The 14,729-nt window shown below is 42.9% G+C and overlaps 1 protein-coding gene across 1 annotated transcript in view; it reads right to left on the reverse strand.

The window, feature by feature from the left end:
• Positions 1–14,729, reverse strand: part of vamp3 (vesicle-associated membrane protein 3 (cellubrevin)) — a 44,637-nt gene that overhangs the window by 18,063 nt on the left and 11,845 nt on the right. The window contains exon 2 of the mRNA XM_084317704.1: positions 128–194. Coding sequence (XP_084173830.1) covers positions 128–194 — 67 coding nt within the window. The remainder of the gene's footprint in view (positions 1–127; positions 195–14,729) is intronic.

The following is a 14,729-nucleotide window of genomic DNA, read 5'->3' on the forward strand; positions in this document are numbered from 1 at the left end:
ACCGTTACCGTCGGTAGTGTGATAGTAAAGGGTTAATCAGGTGAAAGGGTTAACCGTTTGGTAGTGTGGCAGTGAAAGGGTTAAGAAGCCTAATGTGTACGTGTTCCTTTAAGAGAGCGGTCGGTACCTCGTCCACCTGGGCCTGGGTCTGCTGCAGGCGGCGGCTGCCTTGCGGGGCTCCATCCGGGGCGGACCTGAGGGGATGACATCATACCGTGAGCTACAGCCTGGCCTGTATGTGAACGCACACAGGAGCACCTCCTGAACATTTCCCCTTTCAGACAGTGGCTCATTGCTGACACCTACTGGACAGAGACGGCTCCATAAGACAAGATGTTATTTTATTGATCCCCTTGGGGAAAATCGGGCGTCAAAGCAGCATGGGGAAGGGGAGGGGAGGTACAGGTAATAAAAGGGTAATAAAAGGACATAACTATTATTAATGCTATTACCTGCCTGCCCATACCTGTACCATGCTGCTAAGACGCCCACATTTTCCCCAGGGGGTCAATAAAGGAATATGTTATCTTATCAAACAATGTCACACGGGTAGCTTCAGGGTAGGTTCAGGATAGCTTCAGGGTAGCAATAATAATAATAATAACTTAGTTTTATATAGCGCCTTTCAGAAGGCCCAAGGTAGCTTTACATAGGGGGGAAAATAACAAAAGTAACAAACATAGTGGACAGACACAACATACAAAGTGAGAAATTAGGGGTTTAAAGGCCAAGTTGAAGAGGTGGGTTTTGAGGAGTTTTTTGAATGAGTCCAGAGTTGGGGCGCTGCAGAGTTCTGCGGGGAGGGAGTTCCAGAGGGTGGGAGCTGCCACACTGAAAGCTCTGTCCCCGAAGGTCCGCAGTCTGGTTCGGGGAATGGAGAGCTGACTAGTGTCTGTGGATTGCAGGGACCGTGACTGAGTGTAGGGGTGGAGGAGGTCAGTGAGGTACTGAGGTGCCAGAGTGTGGAGGGATTTGTAAGTGAGCAGGAGGGTTTTGTAGGTGATGCGGGATTTGATGGGGGGCCAGTGGAGGTGGATGAGGGTGGGGGTGATCATGTGCTGGGTAGCTTCAGGGTACCACTCCTCAGGAAACCACTTTCCAGGATATCATCAATACACCTGCTAATCATGTGGATGTCATTAGGACCAGACAGGTTTGGGATCAGTCTAAGGTGAACGTTATCCTGCTCATCAGAACTCCCTGTATGGTGATGCTATCATTCTCATTGGAACTCCCTGTATGGTGATGCTATCATTCTCATTGGAACTCCCTGTATGGTGATGCTATCATTCTCATTGGAACTCCCTGTATGGTGATGCTATCATTCTCATTAGAACTCCCTGATGCTATCATTCTCATTAGAACTCCCTGATGCTATCATTCTCATTAGAACTCCCTGATGCTATCATTCTCATTAGAACTCCCTGGTGCTATCATTCTCATTAGAACTCCCTGATGCTATCATTCTCATTAGAACTCCCTGATGCTATCATTCTCATTAGAACTCCCTGATGCTATCATTCTCATTAGAACTCCCTGATTAGGGATGGGTACCGAATTCGGTACTTTTGAGGTACCGAACGGAAACATGTCGGTACTACCGAGTATCGAATCAAGTGAGATACAGAATTTTTTCTTTTTTTTCTTTCTTTTTTTTCATGTCAACGTTCACACGCACAATATATGCTTACCTAGGATTTGACTTGATTCAACAACAAAGCAGTCGGAGCAATGACGAGCCGAAAACTGTCGAAATTGTAGTCATTTGAAGTTTGGATTTTTTTTACGACTGAGGTAGGTAAATTAAATTTCTTGAGACTAAAGTACCGAAAAAAGGTACCGTTGGGTACCGGTATCGATTCACAGGTACCGGTATCGGTTCAAATGTGAAAGGTACCCATCCCTATCCCTGATGCTATCATTCTCATTAGGACTCCCTGATACTATCATTCTCATTAGGACTCCCTGTATGGTGACTATCATTCTCATTAGGACTCCCTGTATGGTGACTATCATTATCATTAGAACTCCCTGATACTATCATTCTCATTAGGACTCCCTGATACTATCATTCTCATTAGGACTCCCTGTATGGTGACTATCATTCTCATTAGGACTCCCTGTATGGTGACTATCATTCTCATTAGGACTCCCTGATACTATCATTCTCATTAGGACTCCCTGTATGGTGACTATCATTCTCATTAGGACTCCCTGTATGGTGACTATCATTATCATTAGAACTCCCTGATACTATCATTCTCATTAGAACTCCCTGTATGGTGATTAGGGGTGTAATTTAAAGGTACATGTATCCGTACCAAACAAGTTTCAGTGTGTACCGTACCGTACAGAACGGCTGTGTAGTGTACCGAACGAATACAACGGTATGTTAACCACTAACGACCGCCCACCGGGGGCTGTTTTTTTCACAATCTAATATCATTTTTTTAAATCTTTTTACAAGTCGATTATTAATTTCAATATAGAATATTCGTTGACAGCCCTACAAGTACAATTAGTTACTGCACACTACATCACCCCTGAGTCGAACATGGAAAGCCAAACTTTCCCCCACTGTACGGAAAACCGTACCGAACCTTGACTTCAAAACCGAGGTACGTACCGTACCGTGGTTTTTGTGTACCGTTACACCCCTAATGGTGATACTATCATACTCATTAGAACTCCCTGTATGGTAGGGGTGGACGGTATAAACTAGGGATGGGCATTTTTAGGAAAAATCGAGATCAATTGATCGCATGCTATTGCTAGTTATCGTGTATTACTCATGGAGGGAAAAAAAACAAAAGAATATATATATTATATATATATTTGAATATATATATATATTTTTTTTAATTTATTAAAAGTTAATTTTGTTCATTCACGTGTATGTTTAATGAAACCAACAAACGGTTATAATCTTACACATAAATATTTGTGAAACAAATATGTAAAAAGATTAATAAATAAAAAGAATAAAAAACAAATTTCATAAAAATTATTAATAATTTAAGAGTTTTCTCATAGCCATGAGTAATCGATTAATCGCACGCACATGACAGTGCATGACAGTAAGGTTAGTTAGGGTTAGGTTTTTTTGCTTATTTTTTTCATTTCAGATCATGATTGGAGATGTGCGTCTTTAGTCGACGGCGAAAAATTGGACGGGTTTCGGCTGTCCTAACTGGGGTGGGCAGTTCGTTCCACCATTGTGGGGCAAGGACTGAGAATAGCCTGCTTCTCTTTGATGACCCTCCCGGAGCTCGGATAGGAGTGGGTCTGAGGCGGCCAGAAGATGCAGAGCGTAGGGGTCTTGAGGGTGTGTAGTTAGAGACCATTGACCGGAGGTAGGCGGGAGCCGTTCCCTTCGCCGCACGGTATGCCAGGTCGAGGGCCTTGAAGCGGATTCGAGCGGCCATGGGGAGCCAGTGCAGGTCCCTAAGAAGTGGGGTGACATGGGCCGACTTCGGTAGGTTTGAGATCAGGCGGGCCGCTACGTTCTGAATGAGGTGAAGAGGCAAGAGTACAGTAATAGCTGCCATACCAGTGTTTTACCCCTTCAGAAGCATTTATATAGACATTTTAAGATAAATGAATATATCGTGATATATACCGTTACCGTCTATGCTTCAAATGATACTGTGATATACATTTTAGACCATACCGTCCAGCCCTACTGTATGGTGATACCATCACATCACGAGGTCTCTGGTGATTCTACTGTTGACTCCGCAGCACATAGCAGGTAAACTAGAGAACAGCCCACACACACACACACACACACACACACACACACACACACACACACACACACACACACACACACACACACACACACACACACACACACACACACACACACACACACACACACACACACACACACACACACACACACACACACACACACACACACACACACACACACACACACACACACACACACACACACACACACACACACTCTCTCTCTTAAAGACTCCTCAGGTCAGTCTCCCGGCTGCAGACGAGTTAGAAAAACTAGGACCACTAGCGGTGGGAATCACCGGTTTCATCACGATACGATATCGATTCTTTGGACAACAATACGATATTTGCCCGTATCACAAAGTCTGCCACGATATGATTTAGGTGCCTGTATCACTGTTAGAGCTGTGAATCTTCACTGGCCTCACGATTCTATTACGATTAAGCTATCCACGATTCGATTCTACGATGCAGCTCAATAATATATTACATCCTCAATTTTATAATCTATATTACTGCACATGGCTACTTTTTCATCAATTAATACAAGATAAATGTACTTTTATTTAGAAAGTTCTTAAATCAGAATGTCAAAATAAATGTATTTACTAGTTTTGCATGATATACTAGAAAGGTATCTCGATGTTAAAAACGGTTCAATACTCTTTTTTTATTAGTATCAGTATCAATACTTTTAGAATAGCCTGATGCTGTATTTTCAATGAGTTGAGTGGATGCATGACCAGAGCACTCGCTTTAATAATATATTTGATTTGTAGGGCGCTTTATAGTTGTGGAGCAAATCCCACAACTTTTAAAAGATTTAAAATTTTTAATAAATCGATTATGTTCCATCGATGCAGAATTGGCCACATCGCAATAGAATCGAGACATGTCCACTCCACACCCCTAATCACTGTACATATTAACACTTTGGTTGCCTTGGGTTAAATTAATGATATACCATAGATTGCCAGCGCTATTTGTCTATGGAGAAAGTCCCCTTCTTTGCAGGGCTATAACTTTTTAAATTCTATTGCTACATTGCCATTATTAGGGCCCATTCAAAGTCCTATATGTATTGTTCATTGTGTAGCAACGTTAAACTTTTTCATTCACATATTCATAGTAAAGTATGGTCTAATGTATAAGTATGTTTTCATCTCTTTCTGCAGCTTTCTCCAGAACGTGATATATAGCCCCAAATGCATTATATTGATGATGAAATACAGTTTGATGGCAATCAGCGCGATATAAAAAATTCCAACTAGACGTACTTCTAGAAGTTACTACACGTCATCTGATGTTGACCGGATGGGCGAGGGGGCGTTTATAATTCCGTGGGCAGCGTTATACCAATCATCTAATGTGGGTCAAATGTTGATAATAGCCGTTAGTATCTAAGACGGTAACGTTACACGCTAAAACTCACCCCAGTCTCCGCGCGCCGTTGGGCGATCATCGTCGAGTAGAAATTTTATCATTATGGGATATATTTTTACCCGGTCCATCTCCAGCTTGTATAATGGTATATACGTCCAAATCATGTTGTTTATCGAGTTATTGCCAATCGATCACCGTGTAGCGTGACGAGCCAGAGTCCCATGAACCATAGCGAGCGCCCGGAAGTACTACGGTCGTCATGACAACCTCTATTCAACATCCTGTGTGGCGATTGCGCCGATCGGCCACCAGATGGCGCTCCTGAACCGCCAGAGAGCTCAGTGGGTCCTGCTGGTGGATCTCAGGCCAGCGGAGGGGGAATATGAATCCGATCGCAGATTTTTGAAATATTGATATAAGGACGCTGTACAGCGTCCCCCGGCAACTTTAGCATGGCCAGCAAAGACGTGAAAAGACGTGTCCCGGCAGTCAAAGTGTTAATAGTACAACTCTGTACATACATCTGATTAGGGGTGGGACGGTTCACAAAACCCACGGTTCGGTACGTACCTCGGTTTTGTAGTCACGGTTTTCGGTTCGGTTCGATATATTGTTTTTTATTAAAGAAAAATTACTCCAAAAATACCAGGATCAGCATAAAATATATATAGCCTAAAAATAATCCAACTTTTCAATTATTCTCAAGGACGTAGTCATGCAAAAACTGAAAGAATGAGGCAGTTTGACATCAGGCACATCATTTTACCACGAGGAGGAAGTGTTTACAGCCTTAAATAATGTTTGGCACACAAAGACCGAACTGACAGCATACATCAAACTAACACACACACACTGTACTGTTTAAAAACACTGCTCTGTTCATTCTATTTTTAAAATACGTACATTATCTGTCTACATTTATTTAGACTAACATTATTTAAATATTGAGTGCAACTGTGGTGGATTACATAATTCGGTGAGTTGGAACTATCTATGGGTTGGCGCGGGTCCCCACAGACATTTTAGCGTGTGGGACCATCAGCTTAGGAGGAGTTCATAACATCAACAAGCAGCACGAAAGCAGCAATAGTCCCGGTTGGAGTTAGTAAAACACAGTTGTATGTTAGCCTTCTTGGATGTTGAATAAACGCCCATCATTGTCTTTAAACACCCCGCCTCTCACTCTTATTTCCTCCTCTGCTAGCTAGTACTAGCTACGGTAACATTTTGTTGACTGTATTAGCTGGGGCTAGCGGGGCTACCATAGTTAAAACGTGCGTTGTGTTGTACAAACTGCTAACGCTATGGCAAGATGTGTGTAGGCCTATGTAATGTTAATGGCTATGTTTTTAAAGTCGTAATGAAGATTGATTTATATTGTGCTTGCCATTTTTACAAAAACTGACTAGCACCTGGCTGCAGTGCTGCTGCTGCTGCTGCTGCTGCTGCCTGCAGCCAGCGCTCACCTCTCCCGGCTCCGTGCCAAATGAAGTTTTTTTTTATTATTTGCGCATCCCCGGAACCGTACAATACACAAGACGCCCGAACCGGGGAGCTCGTGCCAAACGGTACACGGTTCGGTTGCGTACCGTGACCGTCCCACCCCTGATTAGCACTATTAAACTCAGTAGTACTAATTTATATATTTTATACTCAGTTTAAATCACCTGTACATTAGGGGTGGGCAATATGACGATATTAAATAAATATCGGGTACAGTTCATTAACGATACACTTTTTAAACATATCGTGGACATCGTGATGTTTTGCACAAACCCTCACGTCAGTTTCTAAGCCGCCGCGGCTGAGATGAGACTTACTTTAGCGCAGCACTTTCCTCTCTCCCTCACACAGACACACTCGTCCAATTTACATCACACACGTGCACACACCCAGAGGTGGTAACTAAGTTAGCTAACTAAGCTAAGCTAACTAACATTAGCCGCTAAGCCTGGAAACACCCACAGGGGAGTGGTCCACGACAGCAGTTCCATTAGTGGGGGGGGGGGGTTATATTGACGAGACTTGATGACAACAGAGGTTTATATAATCATCATATTGGCGTGACTGTATCCATCAAAGGGTTAAATCAAGCATTTTTAAGTGCTTTAGGGGAAATGTCAAAATATCACAATATATATCGTGTATCGTGATAGAGCAAAAAAATATCGTGATATCATTTAGAGGCCATATCGCCCAGCCCTACTGTACATTGTATATTACTGTCGCACTTTACTGTGACATTGTCACTCTGGTTGGGTGCCACCAGGCCTACAGAGGAATGCAGCAGGCCAAGGCGTGGACTCTGTGGGGTCAAATCTGACTCCTCTCAGCCTCCTGGGGGCGCGACCTGTGGCTGCTGGAGGGTGGGGACATTTCTGTGGAGCGACCGACTGACAGGACAGTTATAGAGCTGCTGGTCGCAGCTAATAAAAAGTATCAAGGATCAAAGAAAGGGACAGTGTTTAGTAGGGACGCTCCTTTACGCCTAAAACATCATACCGGTAATAACCATTATTTTGATTGATACTGATTATTAAACACAGGGTTCACACAGACATTGCAAAATGAAATTCAAGGACTTTAAAGTACTTTTCCAAGCATTATTTTTCATTTTAAAAGCACTTTTAAATGCATTTAAAAATGTTGACCCAATGTTTATGGCTTAAAACCAATTTCCGACAATTAGTTATACTTTAGTTTAGATTAAAAAAAAATTATAATATTTCTTGATTCAGAACTATTTCATCATGGATGAACAAAACTTTGCATTTCAGGCCTAGACTTTTTTGGTAAAAAATCAAGCACTTTAAGCACTTCAAGGACCTTGTGCGAACCCTGTAAACACGAGTACTCATTGTAATCGAGTACAGATTTATTTTTAAATATATTTTATACCCAGTTTAATCACCTGTACATTACTGTTGCACTTTACTGTTACATTTGCACTCTGGTTGGATGCCAACCGTCTTTACGTTGTACTGTACTTGTGCTGCATGATGACAATACATTTGAATCTAATCCAATCATTGATTCGAGAACATCATGGCAACGACAATTAGTTTGACCTTTCTTCTCAACCAAAGGCTGCCTTTCGGTCATCTTCTAATATATGTCATGCATGAGTGTAGCTGCAGCCATGTTATCCAAAACTTCTTCTGATTTCTGAAAAAAAAAAAGCAGCCATTTGTGTGTTTTTTCTTTTCTTTTTAAAGGTATGGTGAAATTGATGTTTTAGTAACATTGATGAGCATTCTAAAAGCAATTCTTAAAAATATTCAATTTTAAAAACAATCTTAAATTGTATTTAACACTGTATTTTGTGTTTTGTTTTGTTTTTTTGTTTTCCGTTTCTTTGCTTGCATGTAATTTTAGCCATCTTAATTGTTAGTTTCATTGTGTATTGTATGTTGAGTACTGGCTTTTAATAATTCTGTTTTGCAATAATTGTTTTTGTATGTTTTTTTGTGTGGACCCCAGGAAGACTAGCTGGTTGCCATGGCACCAGCTAATGGGAATCCTTAATAAAATAAAAGAAAGTATAGCGGGCTAGAGAGAAGCTGCAGGGATCTCTTAGGCCTAACAAAAATAATAGTTGGTTTCCGGTTGCCGACCGACCCTGCCGATTTAGGTGCGACCCAATATATTTTATGAGTTTAAAAAAAAAACAATATATAAAAAAATATCGATTTTTTTTTTTTTTTTTTTTTTTTAGAATAAAGTTTCATAGAAATCTTAGTCAAACATTTAGTATTATGGATATTAAACATGCTGGCAGAGTACATGCATCCATGTTGTTGTGAACATTTTAATTAAATAAAGAAATTCCCTATCCATAGTCGCCGTGGGAAAGAATAAAATAAAAAAATAAAATAAAATAAATTCCCTACCTACCCATGGCCAAACTGACAACCAACAGGAAACCAACAATATTTTTTATTATGCCTTAACGTCCTGTTGCTCTCAGCTCCTGGTCCAGCAGCAACACCGCTAGCAGGAAACTCCTGACCCCCCAGTCACATGACACACAGCACACGCGTGCAGCCGGGCTGGGTGGTATGCTATGCCCAATAAGGTACTCTATATAACGTCACGGATCCACTCACTCAAGGGATGGATTTTATACCGTCACACACGAGAGACTACATAATTGTAAAGAAATACGTACTGTATACAGTGGTGCTAGAAAGTATGTGTGAACCCCTTTGGAATAGTCGGTTTTTCAAATATTGCATGGCATACTGTTGACATAATCAGGGCTCTACAGTGCGACCATATTGCTCGCATATGCCCCTAAAAATATGTGTGTGCGAACCTCAAAAATCTATTACGCGCACGGTGTGCGAACTGCTGATGACAGCCTAAGTCGTACTTTTTATTTCTCCGCTGAGAATCGTTAAAAAACTACAAGTCCAACATTGCACTCAAGCCAACGGTCCAATCACAGTAGAGTGAAGTGACTGGTTTCATGGGAAATAAAGCAAATGACCAATCGGAAGCTCTCATTTTGCTTGTTTACTTCCTGAAACTCCGCCATTGCGATCAGGGCTCTCGTTTTCCGAGACACTAACTTATTATAGTCTCTCTCTTACCAATAGCAATAGATTTTAGAACACCTAGATTTATCGATAGCAATAGTAATATAACGTTAATGCAACAAAACGAATGCCTTGCTTTGTTAATCATAACGTTGATGCAGTAGCGTATGTCAGTGTGTTGGCTGTAACAGACATGACAATAACATAACGTGTACACATTAAAATTGCGATAATCTATTCCAGGGATCGGCAATAGGCGGCCCGCGGGCCGACATTGGCCCGCCAGCAATAATTTCTGGCCCGTCAGATTATTTTGAGAATATATTTATTTGACGCACGGGAAATATTCACTCGGGACGCCAGGGTGTCTTTTATTGTCAAGCTGTATCTATCTACCGGTAGTCATCAAAAGCATGTCTGTCACTATAGCCAATTGAAATGCTAGAAATGGTCACGTGGACTGGGAGAACCAATGGAATAGTCCCACCGGGCCCCGTGTATATTTCCCTAAAGCACTTTCACTTCCGCGTTCGAGATGCGAGCGAGTTAAAAAACGGGGAAATATAACGCTTCTTTTAATAAACAGGAGCCATACTTAAAATACGGGTTTATCACAACAGGTCGGTGATTCTTGCGTGCCGAGCCGACGTCCTCTCTGCATAATATGTGGCGACAACAACAACAACGAGGCAATGATGACAACTGTGTAAAGTAGCTGCATTCAACGCCAATCTGGAAATGGTTCATGAATGAATGAATGAATGAATGAAAACTTTATTTAACAGATTGCAGAATGGGTACAATACAGTACGGCGCAATACACACAATTGTTAAGGGGATGCAGACCAGAGAAAAACATTTGTCTTTTTTCAATATCAGTATATTAAATTAGCCATTGTTTTTGATCCTGGCCCGCCAAGCAACGGCTTGGGGAAAATCTGGCCCGTGGCCAAACCTAATTGCAGACCCCTGATCTATTCTAACATTTTCAAATCGATGCAGTTGAATTCCCCCCTTAGGATCGATGCATTGTTACACCCCTACACCAAAGTCACTGGCCCACTGTGTATCTGTGTGTATAATAACTTGGCTAGCGTTATCAACAGCAGAGATGGGCAATAGGGTCCAGCTGCAGCGCCGGACGGCCGGAGTGCAAGCGGTGTGATGTAATTGGCAGACTCGACTGTCAATCAATGGTCTACCTGACACGCAAACTCATAAACAATGTTTCTGTACTGGAGGTGTACAGTATTTCAATAGGCAACCCTGAAAGGATTATTTTTCTAGAAGAGCAACACAGCCAAAACATAAGCATTGTATGCATAAAAGGGGCAAAAGCTAAAGTTAAGTGACTGAACCTTTTGTAGCAGTAGTTTGATTTGATAGTTTATTTGATAGGGACAGCGTTAATGAACATCACGTACAAAATGTAAACATGCAGGGTTGTAGCAAGAGCTAATTTACACACATGCACGCACAGTACAAATATACATTTATTTTTGAAAAAAAAAAAACTCTTGTTACTTGAAATATTTTCACTGTGCTCCTAAATATTTTTGGGTGCTCCTAAATTTCTTTGTGTGCTCCTAAATTTTTTCATTTAGGAGCACATGTGCTCCTTTGGGAAAAAGGTTAGCGTAGAGCCCTGATAATACAATAATACTGTTGTCATGGTGCCGAAAAAGTGGCTTATTTTTTCATTAACTTTTTTTATACATACAATGGGAAATCTTTTGATTAACTTAAACATTTTAATATTCTTTTTCAGAGAAAGCTTGGGAGCAGCTTAGAAACTGACGCATCGTTGTATAATAATACGTGATGCTCGTGGTGTTATGAGAATATGAGATCCAAGGAGTTGCCTGCTTTGGGATGGTAGGATTGCTATCATAATCATAGTGTTATATGGGTTATATGCAGGTGTATAAGTAGGTATATAGAAGGATTATTATATTTAGGTATATATTCAGACAGATATATTAACTCATTCAACACCAGCCACGAGAAAAGTCGGATTAACTCGCCAACCGTTCTGCGCCAATCACGAGAAAACTCAGGTTTTAATCGTTATTTCTTTTATTAGCTATATCCAATATCCATTATTACTCTGTAATCCTGAACAGTGGCCACGCCCACTCTGTAGTCCTGAACAGTGGCCACGCCCACTCTGTAATCCTGAACAGTGGCAGGCCTGTACACTGCGATGATATGATCGCAAATTGCCCCCTAATTTGGTCCGTGCGAGTTTAAAATAATATCTGGGGGCAAGCTTGCGAGTGGTGATTTCAACCCTTCATTCGCATTTCACTCCTAAATTAATCCATACAAATTGTAGTAAAACATTAGCCTACAACCAGGGCTGTACAGTGCAATATAATGTTGCGGTTGTAATTTCATTAGACAGACCAGCGCGGACCTTTAATAACATGCAGCTTCTAACCAAGGTATCCATTAGGATTATGCTAAGCTAACTAGCGATCTCTGCTAACCCTGGAAAACGGTCAAAGCGGACTCCACAAGACTAGTTCCATTCGTGAGGAAAGGGGGTGGGTTATATTGACAACGCTTGACAACAGAAGTTTAAACATAACTTCATATTTATTGGTTATTATTCATTTCTGTATATCATTCAATTCCCATCTCTGTGCGTCTCCATCTCTTCCTGTTTACATTCGAGTGTGACGTCATCACCTACGGCAGCTTAGACGATCAAAACGCGAACCTAGAACAAAACCCGAAGGGGGGGGGGGCTGGCTCTCTTGTTCGTTCTCGCCCTCTCTCTCTCTCTCTCTCTCTCTCTCTCTCTCTACATTCAATGATTTAAAGTAGCCAAATGTTACACACAGTATAAATACTAACTGGATAGTTGATGATATAAACATTTAATTTCATTATCTGAAATATTCTAAAATCATTAAGTCTGTGTGATTATTATTTTCTCACAGTAGTGTGTGTGTGTGTGTGTGTGTATATATATATATATATATATATGTGTGTGTGTTTGGCTAAAGTGGATAGAAAACACAGTACTGTCTAAAAGGCACCCAAGAGTTTTTATATAAATTGTCTTAGATGTAAATAAAAAAATGTATTAGTGTGTCAGTAGACTACTCTTAGTACATTTTCATTAAATTATTTTTTAAAGCATCTTCATGGTTTAATAATGCAAACATATGTTGCAGGGACTTATTATAATCATCATATTGGCGTGACTGTATGCATCAAAGGGTTAAATCAAGCATTTTTAAGTGCTTTAGAGGAAATGTCAAAATATCGCGATATCATTTAGAGGCCGTATCGCCCAGCCCTACTATAATGGTAAAATAGTTATTTAAAAATTTGCCCCTAAAAAATATTCTTTGCCCCTAAATTTCTCATTTAGGGGCAAGTGTGCCCCTAGTGAAAAAGCTTAGCGTACAGCCCTGAGTGGCCACGCCCACTCTGTAGTCCTGAACAGTGTCCACGCCCACTCTGTATTCCTGAACAGTGGCCACGCCCACTCTGTAATCCTGAACAGTGGCCACGCCCACTCTGTAATCCTGAACAGTGGCCACGCCCACTCTGTAGTCCTGAACAGTGGCCACGCCCACTCTGTATTCCTGAACAGTGGCCACGCCCACTCTGTAATCCTGAACAGTGGCCACGCCCACTCTGTAGTCCTGAACAGTGGCCACGCCCACTCTGTATTCCTCTGCACTGAGCTTTTGGAAAGCAGCCAAATCTCTGGAGCTTCACTTGGAGAGAATAGAAGGAAGCTGCCGTTTATGACCTCGTGCTGCTTCTGCATCCTCACATACTGCTCCCTATGATGGTCCCTACGCTGCTCCCTAAACACCAGCCCTGCTCCCTAAACACCAGCCCTGCTCCCTAAACACCAGCCCTGCTCCCTAAACACCAGCCCTGCTCCCTAAACACCAGCCCTGCTCCCTAAACACCAGCCCTGCTCCCTAAACACCAGCCCTGCTCCCTAAACACCAGCCCTGCTCCCTACGCTGTTCCCTAAACACCAGCCCTGCTCCCTAAACACCAGCCCTGCTCCCTAAACACCAGCCCTGCTCCCTAAACTGCTCCCTAAACACCAGCCCTGCTCCCTAAACTGCTCCCTAAACACCAGCCCTGCTCCCTACACCCTGCTCCCTACCCACCAGCCCTGCTCCCTAAACACCAGCCCTGCTCCCTAAACACCAGCCCTGCTCCCTAAACACCAGCCCTGCTCCCTAAACACCAGCCCTGCTCCCTAAACACCAGCCCTGCTCCCTAAACACCAGCCCTGCTCCCTAAACACCAGCCCTGTTCCCTAAACACCAGCCCTGTTCCCTAAACACCAGCCCTGCTCCCTAAACACCAGCCCTGCTCCCTAAACACCAGCCCTGCTCCCTAAACACCAGCCCTGCTCCCTAAACACCAGCCCTGCTCCCTAAACACCAGCCCTGCTCCCTAAACACCAGCCCTGCTCCCTAAACACCAGCTCTGCTCCCTAAACACCATCCCTGCTCCCTAAACACCAGCCCTGCTCCCTAAACACCAGCCCTGTTCCCTAAACACCAGCCCTGCTCCCTAAACACCAGCCCTGCTCCCTAAACACCAGCCCTGCTCCCTAAACACCAGCCCTGCTCCCTAAACACCAGCCCTGCTCCCTAAACACCAGCCCTGCTCCCTAAACACCAGCTCTGCTCCCTACCCACCAGCCCTGTTCCCTAAACACCAGCCCTGCTCCCTAAACACCAGCCCTGCTCCCTAAACACCAGCCCTGCTCCCTAAACACCAGCCCTGCTCCCTAAACACCAGCCCTGCTCCCTAAACACCAGCCCTGCTCCCTAAACACCAGCCCTGCTCCCTAAACACCAGCCCTGCTCCCTAAACACCAGCCCTGCTCCCTAAACACCAGCCCTGCTCCCTAACCACCAGCCCTGCTCCCTAACCACCAGCCCTGCTCCCTAACCACCAGCCCTGCTCCCTAAACACCAGCCCTGCTCCCTAAACACCAGCCCTGCTCCCTAAACACCAGCCCTGCTCCCTAAACACCAGCCCTGCTCCCTAAACACCAGCCCTGCT

Source organism: Notolepis coatsorum (genome assembly GCF_963971535.1).
Source record: "Notolepis coatsorum genome assembly, chromosome: 6".
NCBI lineage: Eukaryota > Metazoa > Chordata > Actinopteri > Aulopiformes > Paralepididae > Notolepis > Notolepis coatsorum.